The following is a 27,999-nucleotide window of genomic DNA, read 5'->3' on the forward strand; positions in this document are numbered from 1 at the left end:
GGCGTACGTTTGTCCATATGTCCGTCCATCTGTCTGTCAGCAACATTACTCAAAAACGGACTAACGGATTTAGATGAAATTTTCAGGGAAGGTCAGAAATGACACAAGGACCAACTGATTAGATTTTGGCATTGATAGATAAGAGATAAGATAAGATAAAGTTCTTTATTTCTCCCCACTCCAGGGGAAATTTACATTGTTACAGCAGTTTTATTTACAATATATACAATAAAACTGCTGTAACAATGTAAATTTCCCCTGGAGTGGGGAAATTAGACTTATAGTCTGGATCCAGGGATTTGTTAAAATTTTCTGTATCATTGCGAGATAGCAGCACGGCTTCACTGTAACTATGACAACAAGTGAACACTACGTTAGCTGCCTGCTGACGATCATGATTGCATTCCTACTACAAATTGACCGCTGCAGACTTATCGGGACTTATCCATCGGAAATCATACAACGACTGAGCAGCCTTGGCAGAGTACTGCGCTCTCTGAGGGCTTTTTTTTTTCATATAGTGCTGCATTATACAAGGACATACAGTTTGCCAAAATAAAATTCAATTCAATTAAATGGTCATTTTGTTTTTTGCTTTTTTTTGCTTTTTTGTAGAAAAAAGTTATCAAATAATTGTGTACTCTGTAAAACAGTCAACAGATTAGTTGATAGAAAACTAGTAGTAGCCCCATACCCTAGTTCCTGCTTGTCATTTTCTTACTCTTCCCCCAAATTGTCTGTCCCTCTGCCCTGCCACTGTCAAATAAAGGCACAGAAATGCCCAAAAACAGTAAATAAACACATAAATATTTAACCACTGTATCTTTTTTCAGTAACTGAACTCACTGTGAGCAGCTATCGGGGGGAACCAAATTTAAAAAAAATAAAAAAGACACTGCTGCAGAATTTTTAAGTGCCACTGTTAATATGTTGGTGAGCACTAAAATCAAAATCCTATTCACCTGCATAGTATTAGTAAAGACTGATGCCTCAAATACTGGGAAAACAATCCCAAACTATCTGCGTGGCTAGATCATGTGATACTACACGCAAATGCGAAAGTATGCATTTTTGTAAGCGTTCAAAGTGTTTTCCCAAGTTTCCTCTGTTTTCATCTGTTATTACAACAACTGAAAACTATCTCGACATCAGCAATCGCATCACAGTGAGAGTCTGCTTCTGTTTTGGTTAAAGACACGTCAGTACTGTGTGGTGAAGCAGTGCATGCTTCTCACATCGCCCTGTCTTCAAAACTGTATTGGCTAAAATAAAAGCAGACACAGATGGATTACACAACACAAGCTGAAGACACAGTTCAGCCTTTGTTAAAATGACTGGGAATGTTGACCACCTAGAAGCTGGAAACACATTCAACATGTAAAACACTACAGCAGGCTTCAGAAGAATGGACAATCTCCTGCCAAAAATGATCTTTCAACACAAGGCCAATGTCTACACAAGGACACACTGTAAGGATAGAGGTCAATACGTCCTCCCACACACCATGCTTCAATCTCCTCTTTGCTGCTTTCTGCTCAGCTCTTAATAGTGGCATCAGGATTAAGCCTCGTTTCAGTAGATACTCCGAGGCTGCAGTGTTCTCTGATAATGGACCAGCAATAAAGAAGAATGGAACTCTCCAGTGTGTGGTCTGTGTTGCTAATCCCATGACAGCTTATTGACCATTATAGCCCGAGGCTGGGAAGGCTTCCAGCAGCAGCCAATACAGCCAGAGCCTGCTCCGCTGTGGCCCATTGTGTGTTGACAAAGAAAGGCTGCATCTTTAACCCTTCACCTTTAAAACCTCTGCAACCTTCGGCACAATCAGCTCGCCATCAAAATAACATACCGCCTCTTGTTCCCTCTGTCCCTGTCCTTGTGGATGGGGGCATGCTATGCATGCTCAATACGGCATTTACCACAAGTGGTTCAATACTGTATCAGCCTGTATTCACAGAGAGTCTGAGAACTACTGGGAGACTGAGTGAAAGGAGGCATTTGCAAGTGTAAGCAAGTGAACTCAGACATTATCTCATGTGATGTTTTAACTACTGATTGAAGCAGGCTCTGGATAATATTCATCTAGTCAAATAATCACTGCATGTGGAACCAAGCTTCACACACCAAAACTCCAGAGTCAAGTGGAATTGTCATACGGCTGTCCTTTGAATAGCCTACATTCAGTCATATTAAAAGTATGCTCTGACTCTACAGCTGAAACAGTTCACCGAGTTAGTTGTTGGACAGAAAAATAACAGTTTTATTTAATTGTAACACTGAGTTTTAATACTTTGAAGCTGGACAGTAAAATAAACGGCATCAAGAACAGGGTTCAAAATTCCAATGCCAAAGGAATCATTACGAAATGTTATTTTCAATTCTGCTTATCATGCCTAAACAAACTTCTTTAATGCTAGTTTCAAATAAACTGTGTGGTGCCTGCAAACATCTGCCACATGTGAACCAGGACCTGGTTTTTTGTCTGAGCCTTTAGTCATGCCAGTTGACTGAATTGATGTCTTCTTGTCTCCTAAGCATTAGTGTTAGCCCAGCATTCAAAGCTACTGAGCTGCTGCTGAGTTGCTTGATAAGCAGGTCAACAGCACAAACTGTGTCATTGTCTCATAAAAATCACCCTAATTTAACAAATGCTGCCACAATCAAAACAATTTACCTAAAGTATTAAAAGTGCTTAATGCAGAAAAAAATGTCCCCTGTAACTGTACTACACTATAATACACGATATTATATTACTGCATTATTATTATTCATATATTAATGTTAAAGGTGCATTTCAATGCTGTAGATGGTTGAAGTAGTGTTCATTTTAAACTTTTTTTTTATATAGGACTACAATTGATAATTATTTGGGGTTAATCAGCTAAATTATTTATTCCATTACTCAATTGATTTTGTGGCTTGTAAAAACAAATGTGTAAACAGAAAAGTCACCACAGCCCAGAGTCCAGAGTGACATGTTCACAATACTGTTTTTGTTTAACCAGAAGTACAAATCTGAAAGTATTAAAACTACATACGGATTCTTAGAAGAATTAAAAGCAGCAAATCCTTAGACCTGGGATAGTTATGTACTGGAATCAAGAAGCACGTTAAAATTTAATACAATACTCTATTTACCTTGAAGTCGATTTTTCATTATTTTCTGATTTCTAGCGGCCAAAACAATTGAGCGAGTGATCTAAAAAATAATCTTCAATTGCTGGAATCTGAAACTGTCAAAAAGAAAGCCAAGTCAAATAGAGCTGCCTTAATTAGCAATTTAGCTTTTTGTCTATAACATGTTAAACAATAACCATCACAAGGTTCGAGATCCCAAGTCCTCAGATTAAATGTCTTGTGCACCAATTTTAAGCTTGGAATTTGGAAGATCTCTAATCTGCTATCAACAGAAAGCAGCATGTCACCCTCAAGAATGAGTCAATAACTGAATAGTCTATAAACAAACTAGAAAAGCACTGAGAGAGCGCAGTACTCCACCAAGGCTGCTCAGTCTTTGTATAATTTCTGACAGATGAAATCTTCAATAAAAAATGACCTTGTGCTGAGCACAGGCGTGTGTTATGCATGTGTACGTTCTATACGGATACCAAGTCGTGTGACCTAAATATGTAGTGGGTGGTAGGAATTGATGGGACTCAGAAACACCTCCATAACTCAATCAATTGTTCCTTGTATCATTTCCAACGGATAAGTCCTGATAAGTCAACAGCAGCGGATTTGTAGTAGGATCGCAATCATGTGATCGTCAGGAGGCATCTGAAGTAGTGTTCACGTGTCATGATTACAGTTACGCTGTGCCGCTATCTCACAATGATACAGAAATCTTTAACAAATCCGTAGATCCAGACTATAAGCTGCATCACTGCCAAAATCTAATGAGGGAGGTGGTCCTTGTGTCATTTCTGACGTTCCCTTAAAATTTCATCTAAATCCCTTTGTCTGTTTTTGGGTAATGTTGCTAACAGACCCAATGACATGTACAATAAAGTGATAAACATTTTGGAGTTGATCTTGGCAGCACCACACTTTTCAGTTTAATACAGTTTTTCTTTTTCTATACTGAATAAATAAATATTATATCATAAATATTCCCACATTACACTGTAATATGTATACACTACCGTTTTAAAGTTTGAGGTCACTTAGAAACGTCCTTATTTTTGAAAGAAAAGCTGTTTTTTTTTCAATGAAGATAACATTAAATGAATGATTAATCAAGTCTAGACATTGTTAATGTGGTAAATGACCATTCTAGTTGGAAACGGCTGATTTTTAATGGAATATCTCCATAGGGGTACAGAGGAACATTTCCAGCAACCATCACTCCTGTGTTCTAATGCTACATTGTGTTAGCTAATGGTGTTGAAAGGCTCATTGATAATTAGAAAATCCTTTTGCAATTATGTTAGCACATGAATAAAAGTAAGCGTTTTCATGGAAAACATGGAATTGTCTGGGTGACCTCAAACTTTTGAACAGTAGTGTACATTACAAAGAACACAAGCCGCATTCCTTACTAGGAGGTACCATATGGTTGGACATGTATGTGCATGCAGCCACAATGTGGAGCCTTCAACTAAGATTTACATGCAACAGATATTGAATGTACTCTAGCCCCCCCACCCTCTGAAATTCTCAACCTCAAGCCATTAGCACTGCCCACGGTTCCCTCCCCAGCATTCATGAAGCCCCTGTATCAGTCCATCACTGTCCCTGCTCTTCTGTCCCAGATGGTTGGGGTTCCGCATGGCCAACGGAGGGCAACGCCAGCCTGTTATCTGAGTAGGCTGGCCTCTACCTGCCGGCTCTGAGTCTGATGTCAGCGCTACGGCCCACACAGCCACCATCTACTGCATTTCATGCTGGGAAGGGCTGCTTTAAAACACCAAACAGGGCACACACAGGGAGGGATGAGAGAGTTGTAGCGAGAAGAGTCAGTGAGCTGGTTTAAAGACTGAATCGATGCCAGAGAAGCCCAGCTATTGGTCAGACCACCACAGAATCCAGGTCTTAGTGAGGTCAAAGTGTTTCTTTGAACCTCTGACATCTCTACTCTGCCTCCCTGTTACCACAAATATGTCCATTAATAGGATATTTTCTGAGCTGCAGCCACCATTAATACAGACACAAGAACTGACACTTTTGACCTCAAAATCAGCCAACTTTCATGTATAAAATAGAGGAGACTAAAAAGACAGGAGATCTGCCAAAATTAAGGTAAATTCAAGGAACAGCGATCTCCTGGGTTAATGTCACTCTAACATACCATAAACATGATGCATTGGGGCATTTGCTGAAATGACTGCTGCTGTCTCACAGGACTAGTAGCCAGAATTACTTGAAGTGTTATCTTGCCATTATTTCAGCTTCAGCCATTTCAAGAAATCGCTCGCTTTCCGTATCTGTTGTAGAAGGCTCCATTCTAATTCTGCTTCTTACAGAGAGCACCACCTGCAGACTTCATGAAACACAAATCGAAGGTTTCAAACAGCCCAAACATCTCTGACAGAGCAATTCTAAGTTACCTGCATAAAGTATCAGCAAGTCACTCACATAGTGCAGACAGCACAGGTGTAAAATTACACTTGAATAAAACAGTTGTGGGCTGAGTGACGTTAGTTCTCTGCTCAATCAGCCAATCAATCAATCAATCACCCCTTCAGACTACAAGATGGATGAGAGGAAGCAGCAGCCACAGATAGATCATTGTTTTCACGCTGCAGCAGCAGAGCATAATTAATCCTGTGCTTGCTGAGAGGTCAGAGTAGAGAGGGTTGCTTTACCCCTTGGGCACCACTTGATCCCCGCAACACCCCTCCTGCAGAGACACCCATGCATGACAGTAAGGAGTTTCAGTTTGCCTCAGACAGCTTTGTAGGAGCAGATGGGGTTATAACCAAGTCGAGAAGGGAGACGTTGCCACTGTTGTGCGACCACCTGGCTGCAGTAGTGCTGCTGCTGTATCGCTACATCTAGCTGTCTTTCATCGAAGCTTAATGCTCCTTTAAAGGTCCAATGTTGCTTCCAGCGGGTGTAAATATCCTGCATCTAGGAGTTCTGATACCTTTTACTGCCTTATCAGTGTTTTGCAAGACTTTAGCACTCCAAGGGAAAATTATCTGTTTTGTTTATTTCTGAAGTGAAAAGAATGCCAATTACATTAAAATAAGTACTTCTTCAAATGTTAGTGCATTGCCACATTTTATTTAATAAACATATGAAGGTGAAAACCCAACAGTAACTGAGGCAGAAGAACTGCAGTTGTCTCAGAATTTCATTAACCTAAGAGGCCTAAATTAACTTGTTCCAAGTTATGTGACGATTGGCATTGGTTTGTCTGTCTGTCTGTCTGAAAAATTACTCAAAATCGGACAAACACATTTGGATGAAATTTTAAGGGAAGGTCAGAAATGACACAAGGACCAATTGATTAGATTTTGCCAGTGATGCGGCTTATAGTGCTTTTCTTGTTAAGATGTATAAGATAGGTCAAGAATCATCATCTCCCAAACTCAAAATTTCTCTGACACTTCAAAGTTTTTGGTAACTTCCAACAAACACAGGCTTCAGTATTCAACAGAAAGATATGTTTTGATAGCCTGCCCCTACTTTCAAGCCTTTGTATTCAAATTCTCATAGCACTTATCACTTCGCAGTTTCCACTGTCGAATTGTGATTATTAAAAGGCTTCTAAAAGGGAACCGTGGAAGTTACCATTCCACTGTGCAGCTCTGATGAGTCCGATTGGTCTACTGAACAGAGTCATGACAAGGAAACCTTACCTGGCACCTCATTACAAAACTCAAATCTGTACTCTACAAAGCAATATCTGGAAAACTGAAGGCTCATCTCATTTCACAAATTTCATCCTCCTTGACTCCCCTTTCCTCCGTCCTCCAGCCTGTCACCAGAGTTCTGTACTACGAAGCGAGATTAGTCGATTAGCAAGCATGCTGAGCCAAAAGTCAGAGTTTTCAGTATCACAAAGGTGGTTCTGTTTTTATCTGACAAGATCACCCTGGTAACTTATGCTGTGGAGCTAACCTGGTCTGGAGTAGGTTATGTTCAGATTTAAATCAGCTGTAAGAAGCGTCTCCCTTTAACCAAATAGTTTCCTGATGATTATTTATGAGCAATACAGATTCTCAGCTGAGGGAAAATGTTTTATCTATAAACTCCTTGAGCCGTATGGTACTCAAACTACTGAAAGAAACCATGCAGTTACAGTACCGCATGCTGTAAGGACCACGTTGCCTTGGGAACCAAACATGTATTTGGTTGGTGATGCAGAAATCACATAAATATGTTTTTATTATTATTATTTTAGTATTTATTATGGAGAAGGTTCAATCAGGCTGGCAAACAGACTTTAGGTGCACTACCACCACCTACCAGACTGGAGTCTGCAACAGTGTTCGCGGTGTGCCAGAAATCAAGGAACTGAGAAAGGAGTGATTAAATGCATTATTTTTTTTAAATGCATTGTTTTTTCTTTAATGAATTAATCAAAATTAATGTGTTAAAGTCCCAGCCCTAGTTAGAATGAAACTAAACTGTCTACAGATCATAATGACTCACGTAGCTTTAAACTGATGCTACGAGGTGAGGATGTCTCATTATGTTATTACCTGTTGCCCCGACTCCTCTACTCAAATCTCAGGTGGGAGGGACTAAGAAGGAAGGGCAACGGAATCAAGTCTGTGCAGTCAGTGAAATGAGGTAAGGGGCTAGAGTGCTGTGGATAGATGAAGCTCACAGGGAACTCTTTGGTCGCAATCATGTTGTTTAGAGGCAAAAATGTGTAGTATTTTATTGAAAGTGCACTTTTCCCAGCAAATGTCTGAAATGTTTAAAATCAAATCTCAAAATCCACCATTACCAACTACAAGGAACACAGAGTGGAGTTTTTGGAGTCACTCATACAGTGTTCTGATGTGAACATAGAGAAATCCGAAACATGCTGTGTGTGCAAGACAGCCTAAAAATACTGCAAGGAAGACTGGTTGAAAATGTATTGACCATGAGAAAAAAAGACTTAGCTGCAACAAAAAGTGCTCACAAGCTGTGATATCTGGTTTGCTAAAAGGTGATTTCGTAGGATTCTTTTGCCCATGCCACAACATTTTTCCAGGTTTTTTTGTTTATGAAGTCCAAACCAAGAGCTGTATAAACCTTGGCATACAGCTATTCATGATCCAACAGGTAAACCTCAAATCCAAAAGCAACTTACAGCCATTCAGGATCACTTCTGCATGCTCACTCTTTAGCATGGCAGACAGTGTGGGTCTGGATTAGCAGACTGACTCCATGTCTAGTCAGACTCGGCGCCTCTCAGCGTTCCGTGGTAGGTATTACATGTGACAGATTGTGAAGGAACTCAAGCGCTGGCTTCACGGGCTGCTCAGCGGTCATCCCTTTGACCTCTACACCTGACCCCTGACCTCGTTGTGTAACACAGCAGAGCGCAGCATCTACTCTGTCCTCCCCACTGCTTCTGGCTGACAAAGCGCACGGCCCTGTGGTGCTGGCCTTCCGACACCGCTCAAGTTCACAGAGCACGCCTTACATGGGTCAGTCATCTGAAAGTGATGGAGGGCAGATTGTCCAACACATGAGCACAACTATCAGTTTAACCTTAACTTTTTTATGGAATCTGTGATGTCCGTAGAATTGTAAAATAACATATTTCTCTTCACTTGAAAAAGGCACGGACTTAAGACAAGCCCTATATTGAATATATTTCATGTTTTTTCTTGGACTTGTATACACTTGGTCCATGTTGGACCATCATAATGTATTTTTGTAGGGTGATAATAGATAATTCATCAAAATCGTTGGACAAAATTATTCTGTGCAGAACAGAACATACAAGCATTTCCAGCTGATAGAATGAGACGACATATCTACCTATACAACACTCAGAGAGCACAGTACTCTGCCAAGGCCGTTCAAGCCCCCTATAAAGCTTGTTTTATGCTTGCCGAGTCCGCGAGGTCTGTGCGGCTCCGTGCAGATAAATTACGTCATTTTAGCACCCACAATTCATGGTGTGAAATTCAAACTAACAGCTGAAATGCACCTAATTAGTAAACTGCCATGTTGTAAGTAGTGTAAACAATGGCAAACTTCTTCTACTCTACTTTAGTACTAGAGTAGACCAGGTAGATGTGTGTTTGCGATACACTGCCCCCTGTAGTTTGGGAGGAGACGCCGCATGGAGTATAAAGTCACACACGGTCTCGCACGAATTTCCTTGCAGCTTACTTCCACATGGATTGTTCATGCAGAAAGCATAACCCACCTTAAGGCATTGTCAGAGATGCAGCATTTGTTTGTTAGTTACTGATGATCAGAAATCACGGCAAAAAAAAAAAAAAGTGTGTCCATTTAATATAGCTGTACCCACAAACAAAATGACCTTGTGCTGAGCACAGGTGTGTGTTATGCATGTGTACGTTATGTACGGATACCGAATCATGTGACCTAAATATGTAGCGGGCAGTGGGAATTGATGGGACTCAGAAACACCCCCACAATTTAATCAATTATTCCTTGTATCAATTCTGACGAATAAGTCCTGACAATTCCACAGCGGTGGATTTGTAGTAGGATCACAATCATGTGATCGTCAGGAGGCAGCTGACGCAGTGTTCACTTGTTGTCATAGTTACAGTGACACCGTGCCGCTATCTCGCAATGATACAGAAATCTTGAACAAATCCGTGGAGCTAGACAATAAGCCGCATCCTCAGCAAAATCTAATCAGTTGGTCCTTGTGTCACGCCTGACCTTCCCTGAAAATTTCATCCAAATCCGTTCGTCCGTTTTTGAGTCATGCTGTTAACAAAGAGACACCCAAGCCAACACTGATCGCCACACAAAAACACATTAAAGTGAGGTTAGGCTTTTCTGCACACATGCTCACATTGGGCTCTATTTACAAAGACATAACTGTATATCAAACTGCGCATCTGTAACTGCCTCTAGAGAAACCGTCTTCTCATCACAGTGTGGTTGCCGGTACTATAGTGACTGTGAAGAGACCAAAGTCAAAATCTGGCAATTTGCTGAAATGCTGCAGCTGGAAACACAGCACAGAAATTCTGGGTAAATGGATAAACTGAAACCATGTAGCTTCCCCTACAACAACAAGATTGCTGTTTTGTTTTGGTTGTTTTTATTTCTATTAGTGTATAGTCCACTTGGGACTGACCCAGGCCCGTTGCTTCCCTCTTCTTCCAGTATTCATGCTAAGCTAACCACATCCTGATTGCAGCTTCAATACTGAACACACACATGAGAATGACACAGATTCCATATGTAGATCTATATCAGTACCTATTCAAAGAAAAAAATGGAAACTGAGTTTTTAAGGATCACATTTTCAAACAGCAAATTACCCCAAATGTACAAGACAGCTGCCAACCAAGGTACATAAAAGGAAGTAATTCAAAAAGTGAGTAAAACTGATGCAAATGAACTGGGGTTGTGTACTTAGGAGCACTTACACTTTCTAATATGTAACCTGGGAAAGCAAATACCAATAAGTCACCAATTTTATATTTTATCTTATCTAAACAGCTCATATCAGGCTGATTCATAGGTTCATAGCTTTATTTTTGAGCCTTCTACAATATGTTTACACGCTTTAATATTCAAAAAATATTCTTTTCACCATGCTGTGCGTTGCTGCAGCACCTTTTGTCTGAAATGCTCTGTTTAAGCGCCTGTCTTTTGCTCTGATTGGTCTGCTAGCACAAGAAAAGTAAGGCATCACTGCAGAAAACTCTAGATAAATGAGTACAGGCAGGGAAATCTAGGCCTAGCAGAAGCAACTCTAGCAAGCAAAAACAAAAATTCAAACTGCAAGGAAGCTGCTAATCTTTAGAGATAGGCAGGCGGTACACACATTTTTTTACACGGTGACATAGATAAGTAACAGAAGAAAAGACTGGACTTCAAATGAAGCATTTCAGGCAGGACTGGTTTTGGAAGCTTGCAGACCTTTTACATTTAAGGGAAACCTGGCCAGGACAGCAGGAATAAAACAAAAGGAAGAAGAGGCTTTCATAAATTGATTTAGACTGGGAAATAAAATTTAGCACTTTATAGACTATGTGGATTTTCCTCCAGTTTTCAAATGTTGTCTTTTCTATTCTTTGAAAATATTCTTAATCATGTTCAGTACAGATGTCAAAAATTCTGAAAACATGTTTATTTACCAAAAGTACTGAGAATACTGTACATGTTGACAGTAGTGGACAAAAACAACGTGAATAGGTGGAGCTGAGTGCAGATCCAGCAACAGATTCATTACAGCTTGTGGAATGAAAACCAAAAAGCAATTTGAGACCTTGATGGGCAAACAATGAGAAAACGCCTCAAACTGATCCAAACAGCTAAAAGAGGGTCATCCAGATATGCACACAAAGTCGAAGATGAGAGAGCTGCAGCTGTTACTTTTTATTTTACATGTTGTCACATCCTGTCTAAAAACACCCACAACCCTGTCCCCTATCACCGCCACCTGACAACTGGCTGCTCAAAGCATTATCCTCAGCGAACCTTTGCCATGGTCACTCTATGTTCCACCTGGCTTGACTTACTGTCTTTATTACTCTGTCAAGGAACGCGGCAGAGTTATGTGACGATCGGCGTTGGTTTGTCTGTTTGTCTGTCTGTTAGCAACATTACTCAAAAACGGACTAACAGATTTAGATGAAAATTTAACTGAAGGTCAGAAATGACACAAGGACCAAGTGATTAGATTTTGGCAGTGATGCAGCTTATAGTCTGGATCCACGGATTTGTTATAGAGTTCTGTATCATTGTGAGATAGCGACATGGCGTCACTGTAACCATGACAAGAAGTGAACACTACGTCAGCTGCCTCCTGACGAACACATGATTGTGATCCTACTACAAATCCACCGCTGTGGAGTTATCAGGACTTATCCATCAGAAATGATACAAGGAACGATTGATTAAATTGTGGGGGTGTTTCTGAGTCCCATCAATTCCCGCCGCCCGCTATATATTTAGGTCACACGATTTGGTATCCATACATAACGTACACATGCATAACACATGCCATGGTCATTTTGTTTGTGGTTCTATATTAAATGGACACATTCTATGTTGCTGTGATTTCTGATCATCGATAAGAAATAAACAAATGCTGCATTTCTGGCAATGCCATAGGGGGGAATGAACAGCCTTGGTGGAGAACTGTGCTCTCCGAGTGCTTTTCTTATGACTCCACCAAGGAATGTGGCAGTTATGTGACAATCGGCGTTGGTTTGTCTGTCTGTCTGTTAGTCTGTGTGTAACATTACTTAAAAACAGACTAACAGATTTGGATGAAACTTTGACAAATATTTTAAAGATTTCGTCTGTCAGAAATCATACAGCAACTGAGCAGCCTTGGCGGCGTACTGCGTTCTCTGAGTACTATTCTTGTTTAATGCGTATCAATGTGAGCTCACTCTTTTATTTTCATTTGTTTGTTTATGTATAAATATATTTATTTTGTGAGTGTTTTTATTGGTGTGTTAAAATTTAATCCCTGTCTACCTTGATAAAATGGATTAAGGAGATAAACTGAAAATTAACCTTTGTTCTGCTGGTGTTGAGTGAAAATATGTCATTAAAAATGGTACTGTAACATTCCTAATAGGTATTCGAGTTAAACTGACTCCCACCATAAGTTATAATCCAACAAACTATGGTGTGATTTTTTTCATAGTGAAGTCATCAGTGTCTGTAATGTGAGGACAAGGAACGTATGTCTTTATCTGTGCTAATCCGGACAGAGCTGAGGGTCATGCTGTGGTCAGAGGGGCGGGAGGATGGGGGGGGTTCTGTCACCGCTGCTTGACACGCTCAAAGGAGCAACTTCCCTTTCATCATACCAGGGGTCAGAGTTTTACTGCCTCACAGAGCCAGTGAGTGTACTGCACTGTGCAAACTCAAGCCTATAGCAGCCATCTGATAATAATCATCTCAAAAAACAAAGCTACAATAGTCCAAACCAGTTGGATCTGCCTGTGGAGCCTTCCTCTGATCTCTTACTGGTCTCTGAGTGCTTTCTAAAGCTGGGATTTTTACATTCAGAATAACTGAAATGGAAAAGGAAGGTGATTTTAAAAATGAAAGGATGTTTTATGTGAAGACAATGAAAAAAAACTGTTGTGGTGGTTTACTCTGATTATTTCAGCTTTATATCTCATATCATGTCCCTGTCAAAATAAAGCAAGGCCATATCCTATCTACTGTATGGCACATGACAATAGCTGGATATCTCTGTGGTTTTGGACATTTGAAGACATCACCATGAGCTGGAAGAAACTAATAGGCATTTTTGACTATTTTTTAAAAGGCATTTTATTGACAAAACAGTAAGTCAATTATTTGAGAAAACTATTTGCAGATTAAGCAAAGACAATAATGGAGCCTTTATGGTGTATTTTCTTGTCATTTTCATATATATATATATGACTACTCATTGCTAATGAATTTGAACATTTTGACCAGCTCTTTCCTTTTTTAAATCTAGTTTAGATGCACATAGACAAAAATAGAATAAAATAATAAATATATATGTGTATAAAATAATGTCAAATGGTCTACACTATGTATTTTATGATGTATGAAATGTATATTGATGGACATCAAATGTAAAAATGTAACTGGTGGCAAGCAAATTATTTAATTAATTAATTTTAATTTGTCTAGTCATGCCAAGACATTAAAAAAAATGTCGGTTTAAAGTGGAAAATTGTGATTTTTTTTCTATTTTGTACTACTTTGTCAACTAAACAATCAACATCCGAACACTTGGAAACGGTTTCAGTGCACTGCTGCCTAAAATCTTTTACTATGTAAATAATTTACAAGCAAGGAAGCAGTATAATTTCCAAGCACAACCTGGGATATTTGAAAACGTTTGCAATCTGAGGTGAGATCAGGAGGAGTTTATTGAAAACTATGTGTGTTTGTGAGCGATGACCTAATGAGAACTGTGGCTCTTTAGCAAATTCCTGCTAAAAGAGTCAAAGTGCACAGTTGTGTGTCTTTTCTGTTGACTGTGAAATGGTGGTTGGAGATCAGCTTTGTCCAAACTGTACTTCCACAGCCACTCACCTGCAGCAGTTCTCAGCCAGCACGGAATGACTTTGGCATCCATATAACGGGGAAATCCCTTTGTAAGCTGAAGTGATTCTCTAATTCAAATATCCATGTAAGTGACACCTAGCTGTTGAGAGCCTCTAAAATGGAAATATCGTAACTCCTCAGCTGCTCTTTTATGGCCCCATGACAACTGCATCCTCCAGCGCTACAGCTTCACAGGAAAGCCATCCCTACTCTACATACCAAGTTCAGTGTTTTATAGCTGCCTGTAAACTCATGCTCCACCCAAATTCAAACTCAAATTGAAGACATTTATGGCCTCTGGCTAGCCTACGTGTTGAATATCACAGAAGCCTGACAAAAGCATGGCTCACAGATCCAGCATCACTGAACCATGTGCCTCCCCCAGATACTCACTATTATACATTCCCCCTCAAAATATGGTTAATAGCAGCATGCCGCTTCCTCCCTCATCATCCTCCCCCTGCAGCTCATTAGCAGCTGTTACAGCCTCAGCCTCTCCCAGGATCAGCCAGCAAACCTCTCAGAGAGCAGCCTCAGTGCCGTCCGAGCCCCGTAGCTCATGGATCAAGTGGAGGCTGTAAATACCTTCCTGGGTTATGCCGAGGTCAGCGGAGAGCTGGGCCATTAATGCTTCAAGAGCAACATCCCACTGACCCTGGTCACCGTTCCCATAGCGCTCACCGGCCACCTCCCCCACGTGCCCATCACGGTGCACACACAACAACAAAACCACAAGCAGAGGGAGCGACAACCTGAGCTCAGTGTGGCTCTGACAAAAAATAAAGTGCTGGGAATGTTTGTGAATTGAAAACAGGACTTTTAAATGAAGAACACCTCAGGTTGTCAAAGCAAATGGAAAAATGTGGACTAAATAATTTAAGTCGGTAATCAAGAGATTTGAAGGCAACAGCCTGGTGAGCTTCAACATTAAAACACCCGATGACTGGGTTCAGGTATATGAAAGATCCCAAAACAATGAAAATGTCAATAAAACATTTCCTAGAGCACAAGGTGGCATTATATAATGTCTTGTTTTTACATGAGCAATAGTCCCAAAAAACTAAATCTAATTAAATTCTGAGAATGTCGGAAAAGATAAAGCAGCAAAATCTCAAATTTGAGAACAAGAAACCATAAAGTTTAGCATTTTATAATCAAAAAATTATTTAATTCATTGCAAAAGAAAGAAAAAGTAATTGGCTAATCTTTGAAGCTCTAAAATGATATACTGTCAACTGAAATCTACCTTCTACTTTAAACGCATTTACTGGACAGTAAATCATTCTTTAAACAGGAAACACATTCTTTCTTGCTAAACACCGTCGACTTTGTTTCAGTTTCTCTGAACTTCAGTGGCTGATAAGGGGGATTATTTTTATTTTTTTTTTTTTGCTGGACTGTTTAAAATTCACATTACATTTTTTTATATTCATCATCTGATTTTCCCTAACTTTGCATGCTTTCACAAATTTTTGCACTGAATAGTCTGAATATTTTGTTCCTTCACATGTGGATGAAGGATTACTCTTAAGTAGTAAGATTTAGTAAAACCATCTTTTGGTTCAAAAGCCCTGAATTGTAGCCTCTGTAACAAACACCACAGAGACTACACTGTTGACTGTGTGGAAATGTGACGGTACTGACACTGCAGTGTGAATGTCGTACTGATAAGATTAGAGAGGAGAAGGATCTGAACAATGACTGATCTCTGTCCTCTCCGTGAAGGAGCGCTGCATTGCGTCATCATCTGACCCTCTTCATTCTGACCTGACACATATGTGTTGCCTGGAAACAGCAGCATGATGAAGGGCATTCAGCCTCCAGACCTCTGGAAACCGATGATGACCTTCCACAGAAACACCGGCCACAAACTCTCCATAATTACACCTTATTTTCACGTTCTTTCTTCGAATGTTTTCTCTCTTCCAGGTGAAATCGACATTAGCAAATTTGTTCTTCTGTGAAAATGAAAAAAAAAATCCAGGTATTTAACTCTCTCTACCCTAAAAACCTCACATTACCTAGAAAGGAATGTTGTCTTAAAAAATACACAAAAAATACACTTTTTATCAGATGCAGAAACTGTAAAAACAGAAAGAATCACTGGACAGGAGGACAGGATGCCCAGAAACTGCTTAAAGCTCACAGGGTGAAATATCACAATGCTGTCCTTTCCCTTTTTCTCTTTAGTACTGCACCAAGGAACACAGTGGAGTTATGTGACGATCAGTGTACATTTGTCCTTCTGTCTGTCTGTCTGTCTGTCTGTCTGTCTGTCTGGCTGTCTGTCTGTTAGCAACGTTACTCAAAAGCAGGCTAACGGATTTGGATGAAATTTTCAGGGAAGGCCAGAAATGGCACAAGGACCAAGTGATTAGATTTTGGCAGTGATGTGGCTTATAGTCTGGATCTACGGATTTATTAAAGATTTCTGTATCATTGCGAGATAGTGGCACAACATCACTGAAACCACGACAACAGGTGAACACTATTTCAGCTGCCTGCTGACGATCACATGATTGTTATCCTACTACAAATCAACCGCTGCGGACTTATCAGGACTTATCCATCGGAAATGATACAAGGAACGATTGATTAAATTGTGGGGGTGTTTCTGAGTCCCATCAATTCCTGCCGCCCACTACATATTTAGGTCATGCAATTCAATATCCGTACGTAACGTACACAAGCATAACACGCGCCTGTGCGCTGCCCAAGGTCATTTTGTTTGCGTTTCATCTATGTTAACTGGATATTCTATGTTGCCTGGATTTCTGATCATCAATATGTAATAAACAAATGCTGCATTTCTGACAATGCCATATGGGGGAATAAACAGCCTTGGTAGAGTAATGCGCTCACTGAGTGCTTTTCTTGTATTGAAAAGTGTTCCTAATATTTTATCCCCCTCATTAACATACCATTCTGACCACGACAACAAAACCTGAAAAGGCTCAGCTTGACAAAAACCTTCAGACTACTAAACCGTACAATTGCTCCTCCATAAAAGTGTGTGTTTATGTCATCTTCAGAGTAGCAATAATTAGTTCACTCATCAAAAATTAATCAGCATCTATTTTATTCAGTCGCGGGCCTTTTGAGGGAAAAAATCTGAAAGTGATGAATTTGGTTTGTCATTAAATGTGAGAATATTCTGCTTGTTTTTGTTTCAATCATTCATCAGCTGAAGGTTTTGGGGATTTTTTGGCTATGGGAAATTATATTGGAAAGTTTTCACTTTCATGTTACACTTTGAAAACAAAATTATTAACTGACTAATCAAAGAAAGAAAATGTTAAAAACAAGGATAATAGAAATAACCTAACAGTTGCAGTCGTAGTATTGCTAAACACTGCAGTCAGTTTTATTTCAGTTCCTTAAAATAACAGTCAAATGAAAAAGTCTGTTTGCAAATTAAATGTGCATGTGGACATGATACTCTTCATATGTTGGCAAGAAATTAGAGTAGAAAAAACAAAACCTATCAGTGAATGAGCTCCAGTTTACCTTCACAGTGACTAATGTTGCCTTTTATGAGGAGCCAACATAATCAAGAAAGAACTACACACAAACTACAGCTTAACTTTTCAGAAAATAATACCAAAAAAAGGTATTTTTACAGTTTTAAAATGACAATTTGGAGGAAAAAAACAAAACTATGCCTAGTTTTGGAGATATCTCAAGTGGAAAAACATATGTTTAAATACAACAACCCATTCAGGGAAAATCTGTACAGAAAATCAACAAATAGGAAGCTAGTAATGATGAACACGACGACAATTAATTAATTCATTGTCAGCTAATAAATGAATCAGCAACTACTAATCAATTCTAGCTATGAAGTGTACATTTTCTAACTGCAGCCTCTTAAATGTGAAAATGTTCTTTCCTCCTCTATGACAGTAACCGGAGTATCTTTGGGCTCCTGGGCTTAGAGAAACACTGGTCCACATTTTTCACTCTTTTTTTGATCTTTTCTAGATCAAACAACTAATCAATGAATCAACAATGGAAAGAGCCTCAGTGGCAGCCCGAGAAATTAGATTTATCTGTGCATATACATTACCGTTCAAAACACTGGTGTCACCCAGACAATTTCATGTTTTCCATGAAAACTCACACTTTTATTCATGTTCTAACATAACTGCACAAGTGTTTTCTAATCATCAATGAGCCTTTCAACACCATTAGCTAACACAATGTAGCATTAGAACACAGGAGTGATGGTTGCTGGAAATGTTCCTCTGTACCCCTATGGAGATATTCCATTAAAAATCAGCTGTTTCCAGCTAGAATAGTCATTTAGCACATTAACAATGTCTACACTGGACTAATCATTCATTTAATGTTGTCGTCATTGAAAAAAAAAAAAGCTTTTTGTTCAAAAGTAAGGACATTTCTAAGTGACCCCAAACTTTTGAACGATAGCGTAGATGTTAAAATAGTTAGTAAATATTAAACTGGCAGATTTAAAATTGACATAATCATATTTGTGTTTTCTACTATTTATTTTTAATGCACCTATTTTACCTTAAAATTTAAATAAAGTTTAATCAATCAGTCACCGTCATTCCCAGATGTTTTTTTAAACGGTATCAAGTTGTACAATATATTTTATTGTTTTATTATTATGTTTTTTTTTTAAAAGAAAAAATGCATACAATTGTGTTTGGTTTCTACTAAATCAACTAAATTAATTCATACTGGGGTCAAATCATCAAGTTATTTTCATTTTCTGCAGCGTGTCTAATTTTTTTTTGTTTTCCTGACAACTTTAAATTTCTTTCGGGTTACATGAATTGAATCTTTTTCGGATGGTAAAACCATCTGCTGTGGAGTGAGCTGTGAAATGCAGCACTTTGCTTGAAGTGCTAATCAGTCACGGATGGAAAGCTTTCCCTCTAATCTGGTGAAATTATCAAACAAGAATTACAAAGAATTCAAAATGCTGATAAGATCCCTCAGTTTACAGTCTAGATGGTTTTAAACGCTCACTGAAAAAGGAGAGAAACGAACTGATCTGCATTTGACAAACGGATGGAAAAGGGACATTTTAACATTTAGCAGTGATCTAAATAATGTGCTGAGAAATGTTCCGTCCGGTTTGACGACGTTTGTGCCCTGAGAGAGAGACGGAACACAAAGGAGACATTAAGACTAGATAGCTATGTAGGAATTGCATTCCCACAATTCCATTCAGTCTTACAGGAAAGAAAACACATGATCTTTTGTTTTAACCAGCTATAAAATTTAGAATAAGATGCTCTCATTTCTGTGCATTTTTCACTGTAAGGACGCAATGATTCGGTGATCAATACATCAAACTGATCTTTTCTTTTTCTCAGATATTAAGTCCAGCTTCTCAAACGGGAGAATCTGCTGCTTTTTTTTCTGCTTATTATCAGTGAGCGTTGAATATGTTCGAGGTTTTTCACAATTTTTTTGACATTTCATGGTCCAAGCCTTCAACTGACTAATGAAGAAAACAATTGTCAGATTAACAGTGATTGTTTGGTTGCAAATTTTGTGCACAAAAAATATGCACATTTTTCTGATGAAAACATTCTGAATTTGAGAGGTTAAAAAAATTAAATCTTACTGACTTTTGCTCTCGTCCCTGAAACAAGATTCAAGTTTCCAGAATTTTATTGTAATAAACACTTTGGAAATAGCAAATCAAATGTAATGAAAAAAAATAGAATACAAATAAAACAAAAAATCGTTTAAAAAAAAATAAATAAATAAATTCTATGTGCAAATGTTAGGATTTTGTGCAATACTGTCATATGTGAACAGGATGCTAACGATTACACATAGAATTTATTTCTTAACTATGTTTTTTCTTATTTTATTTTATTTGCCATCTCATTCCTCCACTGTGTTTCTGCTGTGTATATGACAATAAAGTTCTTGAATCTTGATTCAGGGAAGCGAGCAAAACGGTCGGCAAAATTTTATTCTCTTTAACCTCCCAAATTCAGAATGTTTTCATCAAAAAAATGAGCAGTATTTTTGTGCACAAAATTTGCAACGAACAATCACTTCAGCATCGATTAATCTGACAATTATTTTCTTCGGCCCTTTAAAAACAGGTACTTTTACTATACGCACTTTATGACAGGCTCTGTCTAGAAATCATTTTATTAAATAAAAGCACTTTAGTGTAGGTTTAACCCAGCCAGGATTCATTTATCATTGTCTTTGTTTTACTATATTGTTTTTTATACGTCTGTAACGCTGTATGTTTTTCTTATATGTTGGGGACAACGGATAGAAATTAGCCCTTGTGCTAAATCCAGCTTATTTACTGCAACCTTGTGTAAACTTATGAAATCGTACGTTCATTAATCTGCTCTGCCCTGTCCAAATAAATAAAGAAATCAAAGTATTTCATTGATTAATCAGTTGACCTCTTGGACTATGAAATGTCCAAAAAGATTTTAAAACCTCGAACATATTCAATGTTTAATGATATTAAACAGAAAAAAGCACATTTGAGAAGCTCTATATAGAGATATTGAGAAGCTGTATAAAGTTCTGAAATGTTGAATCTTGTTTCATGGAAGAGAGCAAAACAGACAGCAATATTTAATTTTTTAACCGCCTAAATTCAGAATGTTTTCGTCAGAAAAAAATGTGAATTTTTTTGTGCACAAAATTTGCAACCAACAACACTTCAGCATCTGTTAATCTGACAACATTTTTTCCTTGATTAGCCAGCAGACCGCTTGGACCATGACATGTCAAAAAAAAATTTAAAAACTTCAAACATATTCAAAGTTTAATTATATTAAACAGAAAAAAGCACATTTGAGAAGCTGGATATAGTGAGTATATAAAGTTCTTGAATCTTGTTTCAAGGAAGAGAGCAAAAGAATCAGCAAAATTTAATTTTTTAACCGCCTAAATTCAGAATGTTTTCATCTGAACAATGTGCAATTGTGGTTGAGTTACAGAACAGATCTAAACACGCCGTTATGTGAGTGTGAGAGAAGTTGGTGCAGCTCTTGAGTCACGTTAAGAAGGAGAAGATCTCATCTGCCTCGACCCCCTCAACATATCATTCTGATCACAACAACAAAACCTGAAAATGATCAGCTTGACAAAAACCTTCAGACTACTAAACCGTACAATTGCTCCTCCGTAAAAGTGTTTGTTTCATCTTCAGAGCAGCAATAATTAGTTCACTCATCAAAAATTAATCAGCATCTATTTTATTCAGTCGCGGGCCTTTTGAGGGAAAAATCTGAAAGTGATGAATTTGGTTTGTCATTAAATGTGAGAATATTCTGCTTGTTTTTGTTTCTATCATTCATCAACTGAAGGTTTTGGGGATTTTTTGGCTATGGGAAATTATATTGGAAAGTTTTCACTTTCATGTTACACTTTGAAAACAAAATAATTAACCGACTAATCAAAGAAAGAAATTGTTAAAAATAAGGGTAATAGAAATAACCTAACAGTTGCAGTCGTAGTATTGCTAAACACTGCAGTCAGTTTTATTTCAGTTCCTTAAAATAACAGTCAAGTGAAAAAGTCTGCAAATTAAATGCAAAATTAAATTTTTTAAACAACCTAAATTCAGAATGTTTTCATTAGAAAAATGTGCAATTTTGGCTGAGTTATTGAAGAGATCTAAACACTCCGTTATGTGAGTGTGAGAGAAGTTGGTGCAGCTCTTGAGTCACGTTAAGAAGGAGAAGATCTCTTCTGCCTCCCCCCTCAGTCCACCCACCAGCAGCAGCCACCACTCCTCTACTGTACTCCTCCCGGCTCATCATTCAAGCGTCACGGCAGGAGGGGAGGAGTAGGGGGGAGACATCCTGTCCCTTCCCCACCCACTGCCCAGCGTCCCCTTCACGCTGCCCCGAGGGACAGGACAAACCCCCGCCCCCTCATGCCGGAGCCAGAGCAGGGGCTGACGAGGCACTTTCTTTCAGCCCTGCTCATACCAGCCTGCAAACACCCACCCAAGACCCAAACATGGCTCCACACAAACACTCTGCCCCTCCACCCAACCTGTCCTCCTCCTCCTCCTCCTCCTCCTCCTTTCTTTCTTGTCTCCTCTTCTTCTTCCACTGAGTTCAATTACATTAAAACAAGCACACTTCACTGGACAGGGAGTGGGAGAGGGGAAAGAGCCAAATTCCTGGTCAATTTAAAGATCAATGGAAATTGAGTTTGTTCTTCAAATGTGGTTATGTGAAGAAGCGGCTCTGAGCAGGAGCTGGAAGGAGCCTCGGCTGCTTTGTTTCTCCAGAACAATGTGAGATGATAGGAAGGCTTTAACACTTCACTCAGCGACGACTAATCCAGCTGGACTTCAACATCTGTCTTTCTTAAATGGCGGCAACTCACAGTCTTATTATCAATTAACTGCAAAAAGACTAAAGTAAAAGAGAATTTTCCAAGGTGACATTGTGTTGCTTTGTTCAGCAGACACTCCAAAAAACTAAAAAGATGCAGCTGACTCTTCTAAAACAAGAATCAGCAAATTCTCTAAAATGACAAGTTCTTTCAACTCTTTTTTTCTTTTGCAAAACACAGGCAATGAAAATACAGTCAGTCTATTCATGTAGTCATTCCAACTTTACAGTCTTCAAAAATGTCCTCCTCACTAACACTAAGTCATTTGGAGAAAATATCTAACTACTTTTTTTGTAGTTTTTTTTTTTTTTTTTTTTTTTTACAGATTTGCAATTTTTTTTTAAGTTACGCTTCAGTTCAATATTTACCGTGCAATAGGTTTAAAACATGTGATGAAGCAATACACATCAAAACTGTGACTGCCGGGAGCAGGAATTTGTAAAACCATCGACATAACAGAGGAGATATGCTAAAACACAGCCTTTGTGATTTGCTAATTGCACTGTTTGAAATAATGATTTGCAGTCTTCCTGATCACACTGGATTATTCTATAGCAATGTTCAAGAGCTTGAGGTCACCCAGACAATTTCATGTTTTCCATGAAAACTCACACTTTTATTCATGTGCTAACATAACTGCACAAGGGTTTTCTAATCATCAGTTAGCCTTTCAACACCATTAGCTAACACAATGTAGCATTAGAACACAGGAGTGATGGTTGCTGGAAATGTTCCTCTGTACCTCTATGTAGATATTCCATTAAAAATCAGCTGTTTCCAGATAGAATAATCATTTACCACATTAGCAATGTCTACACTAGATTTATCATTCATTTAATGTTATCTTCATTGAAAAAAAAAGATTTTCTTTCAAAAATAAGGACATTTCAAAGTGACCCCAAACTTTTGAATGGTAGTGTAGACGTTGAAATAATTAGTAAATATTAAACTGACAGTTCGGAATCATATTTGTGTTTTCTAGTATTAATTTTAATGCACCTATTATATCTTAAAATTTTAATAAAGTTTAATCAATCAGTCAACATCAATCCCATGTCTAGACTGGATTTCTGATTCATTTAGTGTTGTCTTCATTGAAAAAAAAATTGCTTTTCTTACAAAAATAAGGACATTTCTAAGTGACCCCAAACTGTTGAACGGTATAAGCTGCCATTAGTTATATTAGAATAATTTGCATAATGTGTGTTTCAATATATATATTTTTTTTATTATTCAATGTTTTTGTAATTATTTATTTTGTAACTCATGTAATCATTTCCTATAAAATATAGATAATTAATCTTTATAGAAAAAGCTTAACGCACTGCAAATCACAATTATTTTTATAATTCATTAATCTGTTGATTATTGTTTACACTGATCAATAATTAGCTTTAATATTTAAAAAACGGAAAAAAGGGAAAATGTCTGAAATGTCCTTAACCAGCAGTTGAAGAAAAAAAAGACTTTAAAATAAAAAGAATGACCAAAATTGGGATGATTCATTTTTTTGTGGGTTGACTAGATAGATATCAAATGACATAATGTCTTAAAAAATGCTTTAGATGTTTAGATGTTTGTACATTTTAGCATTTCATTTAAAAAAAAAATGCTTTTTTTTTGGGGGGGGGGGTTGTTGGTTTCATTTTTTAAGTTTTATTTGGTCCTTTTTCAGGACAATTTTCTGAAACTTTCCATCCTGGAGAGGCAGTCTCGGGGAGACATGTTGTGTCATGGTGAGCATGCTCAGGGCATGCAGGGTTAAAGGAATTTTAATCTTGGAAATGTCAATAAATCTTGTGTCACCAGCCTGGGACAGATGCTGCTGCAAGGCATTCTGGACTTTATTTGGGGCCTTGAAGTGGTCAATATCATGGAAAAGCCTGCAAAAAAAAGCTGAGCTGAGACTGTAGGCAAAATGAGCGAGAAGTGAGTGTAGTGTAAGGAAAGAAGTGTGTTCCAGAGAGCAGCTGATGAAGCCATCTCTCCCCCTCACCTCCCTCAGATCAGCTCCATCCTGCGCAGCGCATGCAGCTCTGCATTTTGGGCTCTAACAGCTAATGGCTTCAGGGCTCTTCAAGTTCAAAAGTTCACCTTTTACGATCTCCCCGAGCCTGACTGACCACCTCCAAATAAAAACATTCCGACCTCTGTTCCCAGTAAGCCCAGCTCCTGCTATCACACACACAACTCAGGTGGCGAGCAAACAATCGAGTGGTTTCCAACAAGGAAACAAACCAAACCCAGGCCACATATTCTACATGTATCTAATATACGTGCAGCCGTTTCACTCCACTCCAGCAGACACATTTGACATCTGTAAGCTTAAACTTCAGCTTAACAAATGAAACTCTGTCAAAGAGTGTCTGCAGACTGCTTTGATGTGTAAATGTCCACGAGCAACAGTTTGGAGAAGGTGCAGCAGGATGAGGAGCAGAAATAAAGCAGCCTGCTGTGTGTTTGTGAGTGAGAGAACAGCTTCTGTATGTGTGTGTGTGTGTGTGTGTGTGAGTGCAGGATCACACAGTGGCTCTCCTACCGTTCACGGACTTGGCGTTGTTTCTCTCCGGGTAGTCGAACCCATTCGTCCTCTTCTCTATCTCCATCCTCCTGCATGGGCTGGTCAGCTCGACGTCGCCCCTCACCGCCACGGAGCAGCGCCCACGGAGCGGTCGGGGATGGAGAGGTGACAGCGGGCTGGAGCGGGTCTGGAGTGGATCGAGCTGGCGCTGCTTTTGTCCCTGTCCTCGTCTCGGCTGGCTCACTGCTCGGACCGCCGTCCCATGCTTTAGCTTCCAGTCAGCGGGGAATAACTGGATCCACACCCCCCTGGGATGGTGCGTTCAGGGCCTGAGGGGAGGGTGGACGACAGCGGCTTCTTACATCTAATTAGGCACCGCACTCAGTGGATCGTGCTGAAATGTTTGAAGGGTTTATGTAAAATGTTGCTTTCTTCCACTGATTTGAATTATTCACTTTATTTTGATGAAGGAGGCTACACGTCTGTTCGACAACTTTTGATTATATTGCATTTGTGTGCACTTTACTCAACTCATCTGTGCTGTTTTTATTAATTCATTTGTTTTTAACAGTTAAACTTTATCATGATGGTATTTGCTTTTTATTTTAAAAGCCTTCCCTGTGAAGAATAACCTTTGTATTTAAGATGCTGCAGAAATGTTTGCTAACTGCCGTAAGAAAAAACGACGCAATCGTCATTTTAAAAAGTAATTTTGAGTTCTATGACAGAGACAAAATAATGCAAACCACTGCAAAGCTGAGCAAAATCATGTGAATTTAGCTGTTTACCTACTCCCTGAATTAGTGTATTAAAAATTAGAAAGTATCTTAGCTTTATTTTAAACTTACTTTAACACGGCTAAACGTACTTCGTCGTCGTCACCCTTCAGCATTAGCCTGTAATGGCTAATACGAAGAAGTTTGGTTATTCCCACACAGTCTGAAGGCAGCACAAATACACAAACAGAGATTACGCAATGAACTGACTTCACACTCGTGGCATTGTGGGATATGAAGTCTCTTTACCCTCCGCTCCTGCCGGCCCCAAGAATCTGAAGAACCGCGTTTTAACTAGACAAACCGAACACCAGAATGCTAATGCTAACCATAGCAGCAGCTAGACTAACAACAGAGGCGTGTCCCTCCTGTCTGAGAGGAGTCCTGCAGTGAGTGAGGGGTGCAGCGCCCTCTGGTGGTCCATGTGCGGTGAGGGCTTCGTTGGACTGGGAGCTGCTCTCAGGTCACAACGGGAACTCCACTTCAAACTGATCAGTCTGTGTTCTGTGGATTGTCCAGTTTTCAGAAGTTCTGTTTTGAAGACTGATGATGCAGCTCCATTTTGAGAATGGGTCAATATATAACTGAGGGACTTTTGAAGTCCATGGGATATATCTTGCATGCATTTTATTAAAAGTAAAATAAGTAATGTTTGATTATGATCATGTCTTTATGGATTCCATAATTATTTATGATGGAAACAATCATTTATTAAGAAAACTGACTGGATATCACTAAAATGTCAACTAAATAACCATCCAAATTTAATAACAACCGCCTTCTAATGAGCTAAACAATCATAAAATGAGCTTATTCAAAAATAGTTTTGATTGTGTTCTTTTACAAAAACACCTCTCAAGGAAGTGTGTTAATTCCAGATCACGACCTGCTCCACATTATGTCATTTCCTCCTGAAGAGAAGACTGGCCAGACTCCAAGGCTTTCTGAGTTATTTAATATAAAGTAGTGTGTGAGTCAAGTGTGGATTTATCTCATGTCAACAGGTTTACTACAATATCTTTATAAATAACTTTCAATTTCACTTTTACTCAATTGTGCATAGAATATTTAGAAGAGTCTTTCTCTAAAAATGTCATGTGGTGGTTGGTTATAGGTGACCATGTTGATTTTAGGCCTGAAAACAGCAAAAATGTCAACTATGATACCTGTCAACTATGTTACAAGAAGTCTCACAATTATATATTGACCCAAATTTAGTTTTTAATGTTACACCTCAAACGAATGTTCATTTACTCCCAGTATTAGTGGCATTTCAGGATCAGAAGTCACAGATTAAAGAGTCTGATTTCCCTCTGGAAAAGTCAGGGCATTCTCGTTTTGATTTTATTTGTATATTGGCTGTAAGCTACCTTTTGGTGATGTACATAAAACTACATAGTAACTGATTTTGCAGAAAAAGGATTCACCTAAAGTAAGGCAAGGCAAGACAAGGCATTTTATTTGTATACTGCATTTCATGCACAGGAGTAGCTCAGTGTGCTTTACATAGAAACAAAAAAAAAATCCCAAGAATTAAAACATACACTTTAAAATAAAATAAAACTTGGTTATTAACACAATAAAAACAAAAAAGTAGAAAATACAAATACTGTAAAAACAATGATCCGCATTAAGATTTTTACCGAACAAGTACTGTGAAGTATTAAAGGAGAACAATACAAATATCTAAACCTGGCTGTTGTTTATTGTTATCAGTTGCATTCAGTTGATGGTTCAGGAAGTAGTGAAAAAACAGCCATGTCTTTGCCTAACAAAACTATTTACATTAACTTACAAGCTGAGGACATAAACATTTTTCATTGCTTTATATTTATTAACTTAAATGATTAGATCAGTCGATGCTTGCAGAAAATACCTCCACTGCAAATTTCATTGCATTTAAGCAACCAGCCTGAAATCTCTCTGTTGTAAAGCACCTCATACACCCAAAGAGTATTGAACAGATGAAACAATATTTGCCTAAACACAAATGTACAAAGCTCTGATGGTGCTGATTCATCCTGAGCTAAATTCACTGTACAAACTGTGAATCCGTGCAGCTGCTTGTAGAAAAGCAATTCAGAAGATTCAAATAATCTTTGAGGTCACCTGCTGAGCCACATGACACAGACTGTTTTAATTTGGGCATGATATGAAGAT

General features: G+C 38.6%; 1 protein-coding gene across 2 annotated transcripts in view; it reads right to left on the reverse strand.

The window, feature by feature from the left end:
* The window catches only part of nr6a1a (nuclear receptor subfamily 6, group A, member 1a), a 128,887-nt gene extending 102,787 nt beyond the window's left edge, over positions 1-26,100 (reverse strand). Inside the window, exons 1-2 of one of the 2 annotated variants that reach the window (XM_035956523.2) lie at positions 25,912-26,100; positions 25,082-25,392 (exon numbers count right to left, since the gene is read on the reverse strand). In XM_035956523.2, coding sequence (XP_035812416.1) covers positions 25,082-25,148 — 67 coding nt within the window. In that variant the 5' untranslated portion in view covers positions 25,149-25,392; positions 25,912-26,100. The remainder of the gene's footprint in view (positions 1-25,081; positions 25,393-25,911) is intronic. The other variant, XM_055011757.1, reaches the window with a different exon arrangement.
* Positions 26,101-27,999: the final 1,899 nt, after the last annotated feature.

This window comes from Amphiprion ocellaris, chromosome 6 (assembly GCF_022539595.1).
Source record: "Amphiprion ocellaris isolate individual 3 ecotype Okinawa chromosome 6, ASM2253959v1, whole genome shotgun sequence".
Taxonomy (NCBI): domain Eukaryota; kingdom Metazoa; phylum Chordata; class Actinopteri; family Pomacentridae; genus Amphiprion; species Amphiprion ocellaris.